The 17,183-nt window shown below is 43.9% G+C and overlaps 1 protein-coding gene across 1 annotated transcript in view; it reads left to right on the forward strand.

The window, feature by feature from the left end:
• MCPH1 (microcephalin 1) overlaps positions 1-17,183 on the forward strand; it is a 249,499-nt gene that overhangs the window by 79,820 nt on the left and 152,496 nt on the right. Inside the window, exon 12 of the mRNA XM_065401927.1 lies at positions 2,032-2,194. Within this exon, the coding sequence (XP_065257999.1) occupies positions 2,032-2,194 (163 nt within the window). The remainder of the gene's footprint in view (positions 1-2,031; positions 2,195-17,183) is intronic.

Below are 17,183 nucleotides of genomic sequence, written 5' to 3' on the forward strand. Positions count from 1 at the left end.
AGCTATTTGTTTTCTTTAAATCTCATTTTAAAAGCTGTTGCTGTCTCTATGAAGAATCCTTTTAGGATCTTCTTAGAGTTCTGTGCACTCTTTGTTTTAGCCAGTTTATTTTGGGAGCTTTTTTATTAAGTTACTTTCTGCAGAGAGAAATGTGGATGGAATGAAAAAGTGCCCCACAGGCTATAGGAGATGTCCTGAACATGCTTACAAGATGGCATTGATTGACATATGAACTCAGCCTATTTTTCCTGAGAGGATCAGCATTGGACTAGATGGGTGAATCTGCTCCAGGCTGTTTCTTAATTACTTGAACTTGAGTAGAGGTGTTTCTGAGCTTCCCCTCAAGCTCCCAGGCGTCAGGTGTGTGGACAGAAAAGACATTGGAATCAAGCTTTTGGTTACAGTACTGCAGCAGTAAATTGTTCTCATACATCATCTTTCTTCCAGGGATACTAAGATCTCAGTGGTCACATGATGATGTATTTATGTACTTCAATATTCATATTCATAGGTAATATATAGAGAACTCTAGTTACAGGTCGACATTCAGTATTTTACATGGAAATTTTATCTGGTGGCAATAACTTGTAGGACTAGTGAGCTTCGTGCTCTGGTGATTGATTCAACATACAGTAATTTTTATGATGGTATTGAGGTGTCTAGACAGTAGGGACAAAACTTTAAAATTAGGCATTTGAGTTTGGGACACCTAGTTTAATATTTAGGCTAAATGCAGGGTGGATTTGATTTAAATCAAATTAATTTAAATCATGATTTAAATCACTAGTCAGGAAGACTCGATTTAATCATGGGTTTCTACATAAAAGTGCATTCTTGTTGGTTGTTATAACCTTAATACATATTCTTCACTTTTAGAAGGTACACACTATACATTTTTAAACTGTTTTATTTTGAAAACATTTCAGATTAGTTTTACAGCTATATCAGAAAATGAATGATTATTTGGTTATTTCATTTACCAAAGGTAATTGAAGGAGATATTTATGAAGTCACTGGGAGGTGAACTAGCTCCAATTCAACAGGTTAATCATTAATATTTGGAGGATTTTCTTGCCATGCTGTATTAGGAGGAGAACATCACCAGATAGACATTTAAATTGTTTTATTTAACTAAAACAAAAACGTTAAGTATTCTGGATTTTTTTCTTCAACAGCAAACATATAATATTTTAACAAAACAAGCATATGTCCCTCACTTCTCACATTTATGTCCAGACTTCTTGTCCCGATCTATTCCGCCCCCACCAATCTTCTATTCATTGAACTTTTTAAAACTTTGCACTTTTAGAGAGAGGTAAGGGGTTGACTCTGTGTACACAAATTGGCAGAGGGACAATAGAGTTGAGGTCTGTTATTTCTCACCTCTATATATTATTTATTTAAGAACATTTTTGCTGTTAACAAGCATGTTACCTCTGGAGAGACAAATCCACAGTTTGAGAACTGTAAAACTAAGCATCTCTGATGGTATCTTCTAGACTTAGCACTGAGTCCCATTGGGTAGATAGAAAGATTAACCTAAATAATCTATACAGAAGCCTCTGGAACCCCATAAGATTGGGTCCCTAATCCATGAACTATTGGAATTCATTTACAAAACTTTTCTTAAACATTACATGAATATATTGTCTCGTACTATAGAATTAGAATTTATAATCCCTATCGCATTATGAGAGATCTTTGAACTATAATGTATCTTAATTAAAACTATCTTTAGATAGTTTTTTCCCTCAAAAAGCATTTTATCAAAAAAATTCGATTTAAATAAAAAAAAATCCTTTTTTTAAATTAAAAAAAAAAAATGATTTTTATCCACCCTGGCTAAATGTGGCCTGATGTTTGGAGGTGCTTAACAACTGGAATTTCCCTGTGAAATCTGTTAAGCAAAAGTTTTGATTGAATTTTTACATTTATGCATATACCCTAATAGTTACTGTATATAAAGTAAACATTTAATATTGAGTTCTACTGATTGTGGATTCCCCACCTCCCCCTTCTGTGTTTTGGCAGGAAGCAGTGTGCAATAATTCAGGTGGTGAATAAACTTGGAGGCTTTTTGTTTTCGGATGATGTATGTGAAACGACTACTCACGTGGTTACAGGGAGTCCTCGTCGCACCTTGAATGTAATGCTGGGAATTGCCCGGGGCTGCTGGATTGTGTGTTACGAATGGGTAAGAGATATATCTGAATTTTACAATAAAGTAAATCAGGTTTGTTTGTTCAGCATTAGCTAGGATATAACATCCCTATCAAAATCTTGCCATTAGCAATGGCATCTTCATTATTCTTTTGCATTAAATAGAATTCTGTTCTGAAACAAGTAGCTCTATTTTTGCAAATATTGAATACACAAGGATTGTCATAAGTGGGTTTTTTTTTTGAGTACTTCTAAAATGATATTGAAACATTTGTTAAGGGAATCTATTTTTAGATAAAACAGTTTCTTCCTTTTTATGATCTACAAAAAGGAAGACAAGAAGATTGGAAAACATGCTTTATGAAAACCTTGTATACAAGCAACTATGTAGTCTGAAGATGTGCATCATGATTGCTTTGAATATGTTTTCTTGGTCAATTTCTTATATTCTTTTATATATTAGTTTAAAATGTAATAGTTTGTATTTTTTCAAGTATATCAAGCATGTTGTTGCCTTATAACCAAGAATAGAGGACCAATGTCATAGGGCCAGATTTCTAAAGGTAATTAGGCACCTAAAGCAGCAGATAGGAACTTAGTGGGATTTTCAAAGGTACCTAGGTGCCTAACTTCCGTGAAATCAATGGGAGTTAGGTGCATAGGTGTTTGAAAATCCTACTAGGCCAGTGGCTTTCAACATTTCTAGACTGCTGTACCCCGTTCAGGAGTCTGCTTTGTCTTGCATACCCCAAGTTTCACCTTACTTAAAAACTACTTGCTTACAAAATCAGAGCTAAAAATACAAAAGTGTCACAGCACACTATTACTGAAAAATTACTTACTTTCTCATTTTTACCATATAATTCTAAAATAAATCAATTGGAATATAAATATTGTTCTTACATTTAGTGTATCGAGCGGTATGAAATTTTAATTTGTTCTGACTTTACTAGGGTTTTTTATGTTGCCTGTTGTAAAACTAAGCAAATATATCTATATGAGTTGATGTACCCACTGGAAGACTTCTGTGTACCCCCCTGGTTACGTGTACCCCTGGTTGAGAACCACTGCACTAGGCAACTAGCTGATATTTTAGGTGCCTAATACTTTAAAAAAATCTGGCCCATAATCATAGGTGCTGGAACTTGGGGTGCTGCCGCACTCCTGGCTTGAAGTGGTTTCCATTACCTATTGGGTTTACAGTTTGGTTCAGTGGGGTCTAAGCACCATCCACTATAAAACTTGTTCCAGCACCCCTACCCATAGTCTTGTATCATTTAATACTTCACATAAAGATATCTTCTTAACAGTATATTTCTATAGGGTGCTACTTTCTTTAAAAGATGCAATGAACATGAAAATTATATATTTCCATCCTAAAATTGCTTCAAATAACTAAGATTATAGACAAATCTTAGTAATTTTTTTCCTGTTCTTTGTGTAGTTGACAATATTTGGGTAGAGTCAATTTCTCTGTTTTGTCAAATGTCAGTTGCACTTCTCTCATGACTATTGTCGGAGAAAAACACAGTTCTCACTTTTTGTTTGGGTACAGCAAGTCAGATGCTTTATTTTCTCTCTATCAATTGCATAGAGGGAGAGAGCTAAGCAGGTCTCTCAACAGGTAAACAATTACAGCAAGCATTTATACCTTTTGTTACAGACAATAATGAGCAACAACTGCATTTTGTTTATACATAGGTCATTCTGATATCTTGTTTTGCTTACTAATGTAGACTCTTAGTCTACATTCCATATTATCTACACAAGGTCGCAACAACTTCTTACACAGTTCTTTCCCACTTGCCTCACACATTCCTCGCTTTTACAAATCTCGCGTTATTAGGGTTACAGTTAGCCTAACTCTTGCTAACGAACTGTCATGCATTGCATTCCCTTCCTGTCAGTTCTTTCTCTGCTTCCACACTATCATGATGTCATTGATCTCATATAATGTTCTATGTCAAAAGCTCCAACAGAGCATTAACTAGGAGCAAAGCCAAAAGTATCGCTTGATTAGGAATAATCCAAATAGGATCATATTAAGATCAACACTTTTACCCGCTGGGCCAACTTTATCCATGCTATAATGCCAATGAAGTGAATGGAATAGATCAGGGATTAATTTGTTCCTTTAAGTATCATTGGACCAAATCTTTAAGCTGTCTTCACTCTTTTTTTTTTTTAATGAGTTGATGTGTGGGCAACACACTCACTGAAGTAAGTAGGAGTTGTGGATGAGTAGGATATAGGCAAGTCTGATAGATGCTATGGAGTCATGGAATAAATATGCAAAGACTATTGTATTAAGTTTATGCTATATGTATCTTTCCGGGCTTGCTAGTGATTGTATTCCTGCCTAATGGGTCAGATAACAGATGCTTCCTGCAGGAACTAATCCCCAATACTTAAACAATGCAGGTAACAAGTCTTTTTGAAGTTTTGCCCCCTTGAGAAAATAGCACACAGATGGGTTGACACTTAGTTCAAAGGCTTTGGCAGACAAAGGACTTGAAAATAACAGCCTTGATCTGGAGAGAGGGTCATGGTCACAATCCAAAAACTGACATGCATAAAACTCAGTGCAGCAGAACTAGACCTTGAGGGAGGATCTGAAATATTTTAGAACCTACTAGTGTCTGCAGGTGGTAGATGAGTGACCACCTTGTAAGCTAGCCTGTGTATAAGCTGTTTATTCTTTTTAAGATACATTTACTCTAATATTTTTTGTTTTGAATAAATAGTACTTTGTTTTATGAAAGCTGCCCGGTCACTGGTTAACCCTGCCATTGCCCTAGAGAGAATAATGAACTGAGTTCAACAGAGCTGAACTGAGGTCACATCTGCTGAGGCGAACACAATGAATTGCAGGAGTCTGCAGCCTGATACTGTGGTCTGAAGTGAGAGAATCACGGGATTCTATCCTGAGAAAGGTGTCAGGCCTTCAGCTGCCCCCTAACTTGGGTGGCTTCGAGGAAGCCACAAGAGGGTCAGAGGTACAGGTAACTCAGGAATTTAAACTGTAAGGATAACAGGCTTTGGTTTAATATTAATAAGTAATTTATTTAATATTTAGATTCCTTTAACTGTGAATATTATAATATCATTTTGCTTTAACTGTCATCCAATCACTAAAAACGATTTTGGGGTGTGCAGAAATGTAAACATTCAGTGCCAAAGGTCACTAGGAACTCTCCATATCAAAGGTTTCATAAACACTGTTTTCTAACAGATGTGAATAAAGTATTTTATCTGTCACTAAGACCTTGAAATGAATTATTTCAAAAAAGGAAAAGTCTAGTTAAAGGGCACCTCTTATCCAACAGGGCATTTTTGTCTCATTTCTAATTTTGTCATCAGTATCAATTTGCTATCCTTTCACCCAAATTATTCATGACTCAACACCCTTATCAGAGGAGAGGAAATAGTTGAAGCCATACACATTTATATGAAAGTTCATCTGTCTTCCATGACCACAAGGAATACTGTAGAAAATTAGTTAGAGGAAATTCAGTAATGCAGAACATAGTCTGTCTTTTCCGATAATGCTAAAATAATGAATCCATAAACTGCTTTAACTTAAATCTTAATATTACTACTCTCAGCAGTAGAACATTTCGGATTGGACACTGGAAATAATTTATCATTTAGTTTTAGTATATAGAGTTGCTTTAAAAAGAGAATTAATTATAGAGACTTAGTAGTGATATTTAGGTTGCCTAATACTTTCCATTAAAAGGTTCTTTTGACCTTTTTGAGAAGCTTTAACATTTCCATTGTTTGCCACAGGCCTTTGAAATTCAGCAATGGGATTGAGGTTCGGCGAGGGAAGTGCCTTTTCTTTGGAAATTCCATACAAAAATCTATGTTAAAAGAACAGTATTTAGGTTTCAAAATCAAACACACAAATGTTGGGGAATGCCAGATTTACAGTTGGCCAGGCAACCTTAATTCAGTCCCCTTGTGCACATGTATTGCGATACATTCATTATTTACATGATTGCATACTATTTTTCCCCTACAGGTGGATTTTTTTTGTATGTAATATAGAGAATAGATGCAGCATGGTACATTTTCCACATTGTCCCACCAAAGTGCTTCAACCAGGTTTTGGAGGTTCAATTGATAGTCTAGACCAGGGGTCTCAAACATGCGGCCCACGGGGTGATTTTCTGCGGCCCGTGAGCCTCTCGCAGCCCCCCTACCCTCCCCCAGTGTTTACCAGAGCGGCTCCGGCCGGACGTGCACCGGGAGCAGGGCAGGCTCCGTGCCTGCCTGCCCTGCCCTGCGCAGCTCCGGGAAGAGGCTGGAACATGGGGAAGGGGGGGCGGAGGGGCTGTGTGTGTCTGTTGCTTCAGGCAGCGCCCCCAGCAGCTCCAATTGGCTGGGAACGGGGAACCGCGGCCAATGGGAGCTGCTGGTGGCGGTGCCTGAAGCAACACACAGTCCCTCTGCCCCCCCTTCCCCACGTTCCAGCCTCTTCCCGGAGTGGGGCGGGGGCAGGGCAGACAGCCAGGCAGGGAGGGAGCCTGCCCTGCTCCCGGTACGCGCCAGGCCAGATCCTGCCCCCCGAAGCCCTCCTGCAGCCGAACCCCCTGCCCTGAGCCCCCTGCCGCACTCTGCACCCCGACCACCTGCCATACCCTGCACCCCGACCCCCTGCCTCACCCCGCACCACTCCTGCATCCCAACCCACTGCCCTGAGCCCCATACCACACTCCTCCTGCACCCCGACCCCCTGCTGTACCCTGACCCCTGCCCTGAGCCCCTGCCGCACCCTGCCCTGAACCCCCTGCTGCACCCTGCACCCCTCTTGCACCCCAACCCCCTGCCCTGAGCCCCCTGCCTCACCCTGCACCCTGACCCCTTGCTGTACCCCTCACCCCTCCTGCACCCCACACCCCAACTCCCTGCCTTGAGCCTCCACCACACCCTGCACCCCCTGGGGGCAGGGAGGGGGCAGAGTTGGGGTGGGGATTTCGGGGAAGGGGTTGGAATGGGGGCAGGGAAGGGGTGGGAAGAGGCGGGGCAGGGGCGGGGCCTCGTGGAAGGGGTGGAGTGGGGGCGGGGCCGAGGGCGGCAGGGGTGGGAGGTGTCAGTAATGCGGCCCTCGGGCCAATGTACTAGTCCTCATGTGGCCCTCATGGTCATTTGAGTTTGAGACCCCTGGTCTAGACTCACTAACTTACTTAATCATTGATTACTAGTAAAAATGCCAATGATACTGATGCTTTGTGTGATATGGATTGTTCCTCACTAGGAACTGAAACCACAAATTTACTTTACTTAGATCAGTGTTATTTTGTTTCAAATTCTAGAATATAATTATAGAATATAGTTCTCTTTGCCAGAAGCTGGGAATGGGTGACAAGGGATGAATCACTTGATGATTACCTGTTCTGTTCATTCCCTCTGGAGCACCTGGTATTGGCCACTGTCGGAAGACAGGATACTGGGCTAGATGGACCTTTAGTCTGACCCAGTATGGCTCTTTTTAAGTTCTTCAGTAAATTACTTATGGTCATTTAAGTATGTTGCATAATGACAGATGGTTAGAAGACATCATTTCCTCATACATCACCCTGAACACAAGACATGTCTTTAAGCAGCATGGCCATGTGGGCTTTTGTGTGTTACTGCTTAACAATGCTATAATACAACATGACAGTAATAAAGCAGTAAATAATAAGTAATAAATGAAGCTGTACAAACTAATGAATGGCATAACTAGTGCTTAAGCAGTGAATTTTTTTCTGGGGCAAAACTCTTGACATGAAAAACGTGCACTAAAAATCCCTTCCATGCTAGGTTGGGAAGATTTCAAGAACAGGAAGTACTGAAGTGCCAAAGGTTTTGTGCAACAGATGGATCATATTTGCTGTAATCATAATCAAAGAAATTATCGTAGGCCAGATACTCAGATACAGGAAACACACTTGAAATACGTGTTGCTTTACCATACTTTGTAAGTTAAATCTTCTACTATACTTGAAAATATTATGAACTTTTCTCTTTTAGTATAATTTAAACACTTCAAATATATTCTGTAATTCTGCAATTTTCTTTAGTTTTTATGTTTTTATGTATAAGAAATTTTGAGTTATCGCTAGCAGGTCAAAAGAAACTAGTTAACTCAAAGATACTAATATATTTAATTATCCCTTTTGTTTTATACTGTTATAATTACTTGGACTAATGTCTCTATGTCAGTTGTCTGTACAGAAACTATTTGGAAGTAGCTTATTTTGTTGTATTTTCCGAGTGCTGTTTTGAAAACATTGGATGAAATCCTGGATCTATTAAATTCAGTGGAAAAACTCCCGTTGACTTAGCAGAGATAGGATCTGGCCTACTGTGTTTATGAAAACTTTGAATGTTTCAGTGACAGAAGTTATTTACCTCTGTGACCTGTTCATGGACTCTGTATCTAATTTTCTGTTAAAGTAGGAAACTAGATACTGTGGCTTTGCACTCCAGTCCAGAACCATGATAGACAGATGAGCTATAATCCATCTTGTATTCAGATAAACAAATTTAGTGTCTAAACTAAATTGTGTAAATACTGTAAGGATTGATTTAGGGCTTAACTGTAAAATTGGATTTCATTTTACAAACCAATTACCCAAACCTAACAAATCTTTTAGATTTATCTATTAATCTACTTGATTGGTTGCCATTTACTCTTGGTCAAAATACCTTTGTAGTTACAGCATTGACATGCTGCACACATTGTAGTGCATGGTACATCAGTTCCTGCTGGGTATTATCTATAGAGGAACCAATTCTCATTTAATATATCTGAAATGTCTAAGAAAGTGCTGTGTGAAATACTACAATTTTCTCAGCTCAACTGGATTTGAATTGCCAATCGTTTTTCAAGAGATATATCTCAGATTAACGATGTCAAATAAAGCTGTAAATCTAAAGCTAACTGATATCTTAATGTTTACGTTTAAGTGATATTTAATAAGAATGGCTTCCTTATTAGATGTTATCCTTTGTTCTACTCTGAGACATTGTCTGAAAAAAATTGCAGCATATGTTGAGGCTAAATACAATACTTCATTATTATGTATTTAGCATGATTATTAAAAGAATAGACCATGCAAATTATTTGACACAGTAATGACTTCTTTATTTTGGCATTTAACACGTTAACTTTGGATGCTGCAGATCATAATTGTTAATTTTACTAAAAAAACAGTGTTGCACTATCCAACTTCCAAATATTTTTTTTAAAGATAAACATTTCTTTGGATTTCTGCAATAACAGACAAGTGTTTTAGGCTCCCTTCCCACTTACTAACAAGAATAAAACATAATTAAGTAGCAGTTTATCCTCTCCAACATCCAGAAAAATTGACTCGCCCAACAATACACAATTTTCCTCCTGCATTGCAGATCTCACCCCACCCTCTGTAGCAATCTATGCAAACAGTTATGGCATGCTCCAAAAGTCAGCAACTCCTTCAGACTGAGAACTGCACATATTATACTTGATGATTAAGAGCCTGCAAAAGTTCATTTAAAAAACACAAAAGCTATTCTTAGTAACAGAAAATGGACAAAAGAGCTCCTAAAACTGCCTTATTATAAAAAGCATTGCTCTTCTTTGAGTGGTGGTTTGTATTGTATTCCACTGAGGGTTTTTGCAGAGAATTTGAAAATAATGTATATTGGTCCGCTCATGCACCCTGACTCTCCTCGTGCTTCTGTCCGAGGCGATAAAGCATGGGGCAGACTGACCGCATCTCCAGGTCGGATCCTTCTGTGTCCTCGTCTGACGCAGTTCTAAAAAGCATAGTTGTAAATAGTTTTTGCAGTTTTAACTGTAGCTTCACTAGTTTTATTTCTTTCCTAGTTTTAGTAGTTAGTAGTTTTAATGTCTCTTTTGAGTAGACTTCAGGGATTTTTGTCCCCTTTCCCGGCCCTCCTGTCGGTACTGGACTATACCCAGAACTTCGGGCCTCAAACTCTGCTCCTCCTGCCCCTGCACCAACGCTGCCTCTACTGCCTGGGAGAAGCTCACATCGTGGCCAGGTGCAGTATTTCCCAGTCCTTCCACAGCCATGCCTGAGAAGGCCAGGCACTTCGTCTCTGGAAGTTTCTTATGGAGATGGCCATGAGACTGCATTCAGACCCAGGCTTGGAACCCTCCATGTACATCGGACTGATTCAGTGAGGAGTGTGCCTCCCCCTGCTGTATCTGATTCTGGTGTGGGCAGAACCACTCCCACTGACCCCATGGTGGGGCCTAGTCAGGAGATTAAGAAACACTCTCATAAGCACGATACTTAGGCCTTGTCTACACTACGAGAGTACTTCTATTTTAGTTAATTCGACTATGTGGAATCGATATTACTAAGTCGAACGTGTGTGTCCACACTAAGGACAGTAATTCGACTTTGTGAGACTTTGTGAGTCCACACTAACGGGGCAAGCGTCGACATTGGAAGCGGTGCACTGTGGGCAGCTATCCCACAGTTCCCGCAGTCCCCCCTGCCCATTGGAATTCTGGGTCGAGCCCCAAATGCCTTCTGGGTAAAAAAATGTGTCGAGGGTGCTTTTGGGCGCCTGTCGTCATCCGTCCATCACTCACGCCCTCCCTCCCTCCCTCCCTGAAAGCGCCGGCGGGAAATCAGTTTGCGCGCTTTTCTGATTACTGACAGCGCGGACGCCACAGCAGTGCGAGCATGGATCCCGCTGCGACCATCGCTGCAGTTGTGGCAGTTCTCAACGCCTCGCAGCTTCTCCTCCACCTGTACCAGAGGCAGCTGCAGATCAATCATGAGAGGAGGCTACGGCACTACCGTGACGGCATGAAGTCGGACACTAGCTCCGACCTCTCTGAGAACATGAGACCCAGCGCTCAGGACATCTCGCTGTCACTGGGTCTTGTTGATACTGTTGAACGGCGATTCTGGGCCCGTGAAACCAGCACGGAATGGTGGGACCGCATAGTGCTGCAGGTCTGGGATGAATCCCAGTGGCTGCGCAACTTTCGCATGCGGAAGGGGACTTTCCTCGAACTGTGTGAGTTGCTGTCCCCTGCCCTGAAGCGAAAGGACACCAGGATGCGGGCAGCCCTGACTGTCCAGAAGCGAGTGGCCATAGCCCTCTGGAAGCTCGCAACGCCAGACAGCTACCGGTCCGTCGCTAACCAGTTTGGCGTGGGCAAGTCTACCGTGGGGGTTGCTGTTATGCAAGTAGCCAGGGCAATCGTCAAGCTACTGCTATCTAAGGTAGTGACCCTGGGAAACGTGGAGCTCATCAGAGATGGCTTTGCCGAGATGGGATTCCCAAACTGCGGTGGGGCTATAGATGGGACTCACATCCCTATCCTGGCACCGGACCACCAGGCCAGCCAGTACATCAACCGGAAGGGCTACTTTTCCATGGTGCTGCAAGCACTGGTGGACCATCGGGGACGTTTTACCAATATCTACGTTGGATGGCCTGGCAAGGTTCATGACGCTAGGGTGTTCAGGAACTCTGGTCTGTGTAGACGGCTGCAGGAAGGTCTTTACTTCCCGGACCACAAAGTAACTGTTGGGGATGTGGAGATGCCTACAGTCATCCTCGGGGACCCTGCATACCCGCTAATGCCCTGGCTCATGAAGCCCTACACTGGCGCACTGGACTCAGGGAAAGAACTATTCAACTACCGGCTCAGCAAGTGCAGAATGGTGGTGGAGTGTGCTTTTGGCCGTCTCAAGGGGAGATGGAGAAGCCTACTCACTCGCTGTGATCTCAGCGAGACCAATATCCCGATTGTGATAGCTGCTTGCTGTGTGCTCCACAATTTGTGTGAGAGCAAGGGGGAGACCTATATGTCGGGGTGGGAGGTTGAGGCAAATAGCCTGGCTTCTGATTACGTCCAGCCAGACAGCAGGGCGATTAGAAGATCCCAGCGGGACGCGCTGTGCATCAGGGAGGCTTTGAAAGCCAGGTTCCTGACTGAACAGGGTCTCCAGTGACTTTTTACTTTGTGGACACAGATGCTGAACCTGCCCCCGTTTCTTTACCCAGTTACTGTTGACTATCCTTCCAAGTTACATACCCCCTTCCCCACCTTCCCAACAAATAAAATCTGTTCTGTTCTGTTAATGAACAAGGTTCTCTTTTTTACTGTTTTCGCGGGAATGTTTTAAACCGGGGACGCAGACTGTGGCGGGGGGCGGGCTTAGTGTTTTAATGCAAATGATGCTTCTAAAGTCCGGGAATGACAGGCTCCGCAGTGCTGGATTGGTTGTTTCAACGCAGCCTGCCAGCAGTCCTGGGCGGGACTGGATGTATGTGTCGGCCAAGTGACTTTCTGGCAGGGGGCGGAGGGTAACAGATCCCCTGCTGCGTGGCTCTGTGATCCAGGATAAGGACCGCGGCATAGGATCTCTAACTGCCCTCCCCCGACACAAAGTCACAGATCAACCCCCTCGCACCCCAGAACAAGAAAACCGCCTCCCAGACTGACCAGGGTAACTGGTGACTGTGCTGTGTATGTGTCCTGATGCTGGACCTGCCCCCGCCTCTGTAGCCTGCTACAGGTGACTGTCCTGTCCAAGTAACAAACTCCTTCCCCCCCTTCAGACAGAATCCCCTCCAAAAGACACTCTCGGAAACAGTACTTAACAGAAACAGATGTTTTATTATGAACCGCACATGAAAAGGGGGGGGGGGAGGAAACTTGGACATGGGCTAGTGTGAGATGGGTAGGAAAGGACTTTTCAAACTTTGGAACGAGAGCCTTCCATTGCTGCAGCAGTGTGCAGTGGCCGACTGACAGTTTTAATGGCCCTTGCCGCCCCTCCTTCTTTGTACTTTTGGTGAGGGGGGTGTGGGACTTGGTGGCGGGGGAGGGCGGTTAGAGATAGACAGCAGCAGTGCTCTGTCCTCCTGCCTCCGGTCTTGCAGAACATCCACTAGGCGCCGGAGCGTCTCCGTTTGCTCCCTCATTAGTCCAAGCAGGGTTTGAGTAGCCTGCTGGTCCTCCTGGCGCCACCTCTCCTCCCGTTCCATGACTGCTCTGTGCATTTGTGACAAGTTCTCTCTCCACTGTGTCGTCTGGGCTGCCTGCTCTCGTGAGCACTCCATAAGTTCATAAAACATGTCTTCCCGCGTTTTTCTCTTCCTTCTTCTAATCTGCGCTAGCCTCTGGGAGTGTGATGCCAGGCTGGGTTGGGAGACAGTCGCAGATGTGTCTGTGGGAATGGGAAAAAGGGAGTAAATTCCTGAGACAGATAAATGAAGTTGCTAACAAAGAGCATAGTCTTTCTCTGTGAACAACACCATGCACTGGACCTTTCACATGCGCACTCAGGACAAGATCGAATTTTCGGCCCTCGCCTTATGTGTCTGGGGTCCTGCAGTTGCGATCAGAGAAGCGTTGCAGGACACCTCTACTTCTGCTGCAGGAAAACATGGTAAGCCGTAGACTTGTGGCAGCTTAAAAATGTAATAGTAGCACTGGGCTCCTTTCGCACTGAATGCAAGGCCACTCTTTGCTGGCAGCAATCAGGGAAGCATGAGCTCTGCCCCTGTCCCACCACCTCGCGGCTGTCCCCGGGAAAGATCCCTGTATGCTGCCCCTCTGCCGCCTCCCCCGCGTGGCTGTAAAGCAGTCCCAATACTAACATTCCCCTCCCTAATTTAAAGCAGGGCGTCATGTGTGACATTACACTCATGAGGATCTCGGAGACCGAGAGGGGAAGGATGCTGCGTGAGAGCATGCAGAGGCCTGGGCCGTATGCCGCCATGCTGTGCCGCGCACTGATCCCCGACTACCTGATGGACTCATGGCGTGGGAACGTGTGTTACCACGGGGGACCGAACAAGATCGCCCTGCCGTGGAACCTCATGCGCATGCTGGAGCGGTACCTCCAGGAGAACTATGCCGAGCTATCCCAGGAGGACTGTCTGTCCATTCCCGGGCATATTGACTGCCTTTTCATTTAAGTTCAGCATAAGGGACTACAGAGTGGAGCGTCCTGTGGTGGACTAATCATGAATATACGGACAGTACTTGATTTTCTATACATAGTTAGGAGTAAATAGTTCACTAAGCCAACCAAATCATGAACAACAAATTACTAATATAGTTAATATTCCTGTTTTGTTATAAATAAAAGTTTCTATGTTTAAAGGAGTGACTGAAAAGCCCATTCTTAACAATATAAATATTACAGTTATGTTAAAATGAAATGTTTAGATGTTTAAAGCACTCACTGCTTGATCCTTCCCCTGATTCGGTGTCCGGGGTACCGGCTGTGGACGGTTGGTAGGGGATCTCGGTAAGGGTGATGAAGAGCTCCTGGCTGTCGGGGAAATCAGCGGTGCAAGCGCTGTCGACTGCCTCGTCCTCCTCATCTCCTTCCTCATCTTCCCCGTCACCTAACAGTTCCGAGGAGGAACCGGCCGTGGACAATATCCCATCCTCGGAGTCCACGGTCAGTGGTGGGGTAGTGGTGGCGGCCGCACCTAGGATGGAATGCAGTGCCTCGTAGAAACGTGATGTGTGGGGCTGGGATCCGGAGCGTCGGTTTGCCTCTTTGGTTTTTTGGTAGCCTTGTCTCAGCTCCTTGATTTTCACGCGGCACTGCGTTGCATCCCGGCTGTATCCTCTCTCTGCCATGGCTTTAGAGATCTTCTCGTAGATCTTTGCATTCCTTCTTTTGGAGCGCAGCTCGGAAAGCACGGACTCATCGCCCCACACAGCGATGAGATCCAAGACTTCCCGATCAGTCCATGCTGGGGCCCTCTTTCTATTAGATTGCACGGCCAACTCTGCTGGAGAGCTCTGCATCGTTGCCAGTGCTGCTGAGCTCTCCACGCTGTCCAAACAGAAAATGAGATTCAAACTGGCCAGACAGGAAAAGGAATTCAAATTTTCCCGGGGCTTTTCCTGTGTGGCTGGTCAGAGCATCCGAGCTCGAAGTGCTGTCCAGAGCGTCAACAGAGTGGTGCACTGTGGGATAGCTCCCGGAGCTATTACCGTCGATTTCCATCCACACCTAGCCTAATTCGATATTGCCATTTCGAATTTAGCGCTACTCCTCTCGTTTTCGAGGATTACAGAAGTCGAATTTAAAAGAGCTCTATTTCGAACTAAGTAGCTTCGTGGTGTGGACGGGTGCAGGGTTAATTCGATGTAACGGCGCTAAATTCGATATAAGCTCCTAGTGTAGACCAGGCCTTAGTCTTCCGCAAAGTCCAGGAAAATGAATGTTCCCTCCACCAGCATGACCCAAGGGGATGGAGCACATTCCAAGTCCCACAGGCACAAGAAGACCCATAAATAATGGGATCCAGCAGTTCCAGGGGATGAACCATTAACATTATTGGCTAAATACGATTTCCTGAATTACACTGTCACAATAGGATCATGTCTGCCTCTAGGCCCATGTCGAAGAAGGGAAACTCATAGCCAGAACTACCCTCCAGTCCGCAGTAGATGCAGCTGATACCTCTTCCAGAACCATGGCTACAACTATTGTGGTGTGGTCCTGGCTTCATGCTTCTAGTTTTTCTAGGGAGGATTAGAACACCATCAAGTACCTGCCCTTTGATGAATCCCATCTCTTCAACCAGAAGACAGATGAATCGTTACATACACTGAAAAACTGCAGAGCTACCTTTGGTTCATTGGGCATCTACATTCCTGCCCGAAATGAAAGTTCCACCACCTGTTGTCCATCCAGTGGTACAGGTCTCCCTAATTTTACCAACAGAGACTTTACAGACTCCCTTGCAAACAGCAAAAGGTGCAGAGGTCTCGCTTCCTGAGCCTCCCTTCACAGGCTTTCATGTCTCAAACCCAACCACAAGCCAAGAGGTATTTTTGATGCAGTTCAAGAGCCACCAACCACTGAGCCTAACACCTTATGACTTTCCCACTCCCTTGGGGGTCGTTTAGCATTCTTTTTCCATGCTTGGAGTGCAAAAACAAAGGAGAAATGCGTGCTGAATGTCATGTCATGGCTATACCATTGAGTTTGTAATGCTACAGCCTCAAAAAAAAAAAAATCACTCCCCGTCCCCCTTCAGGGACCACTCTAGACAAGAATACTGTCATGAAAGATGAACACTTTATTACAATGAGGAGCAATAGAATGCATTCCTCTAGAATATCAAGGAACAGAGTTCTACTCAACTTACTTCCTCAGACCCAAGTAAAAGGGAGGTTGGAGACCAATTCTCGATTTCTGCCACCTCAGTCGCTTAATCTGCAAATTCAGGTTTCACATGGTCATGCTGGCAGAGATAATTCCAGCCTTAGAAAAAGGTATGTCTTTCACGGCTCTCGATATGAAGAATGCTTACTTCCATGTTGATATTCATCCCACCGACAGATGTTTTCTCAGGTTTATGGTTGGCGCCAACGTTTTCCAATACAGGGTACTTTCCTTCAGGATAGCTACCACTCCCAGAGTCTTCACCGAAGTATTTCAGTAGTAGCAGCTTGCATCAGATGTTAGGCTCTCCTTGTTTTCCTGCTCTTGATGACTGGCTCCTAACTGCCAGGTCCCATCAGGAAGCTCACGTGTTGATCTCTCTCTTACTTAGCCTCCTTTCTTCACAGGGAGTCAGCTTCAACATCGAGAAGTCGATCCTCAAACACATGCAATCACGGGACTTCATCAGGGCTACTACAAAGTCTATCACAGCATGGCCATGTCTACCCATAGACAGGTTTCAGAGATTAACATCATTATAGCTTGTATCATGAACAACCCCTATGTACCAGCCAGGACTTGTTTGTCTCTTCTGGGCCAAGTGGCTTCGTGCACTTAGGTGACCCACTTCCCGAGACTTCACCTCCGCTGCCTTCAGACACGGCTTCATTCCATATACTTTTCAAACTGTCACCCTATGAACAGCATGCTGACAATCCTAGCCAGGGTACAATACTCCTTTGGTGGCAGACCCATATCACGTACGTGTGGAAGTCCTCTTTCTTTCCTCGTTCCCGGACAAAACGGGTATAATAGACGCGTCCATGTTAGGCTGGGGAACCCTTATGGATGACC

The sequence above is a fragment of the Emys orbicularis genome, chromosome 3 (genome assembly GCF_028017835.1).
Source record: "Emys orbicularis isolate rEmyOrb1 chromosome 3, rEmyOrb1.hap1, whole genome shotgun sequence".
NCBI classification, from domain to species: domain Eukaryota; kingdom Metazoa; phylum Chordata; order Testudines; family Emydidae; genus Emys; species Emys orbicularis.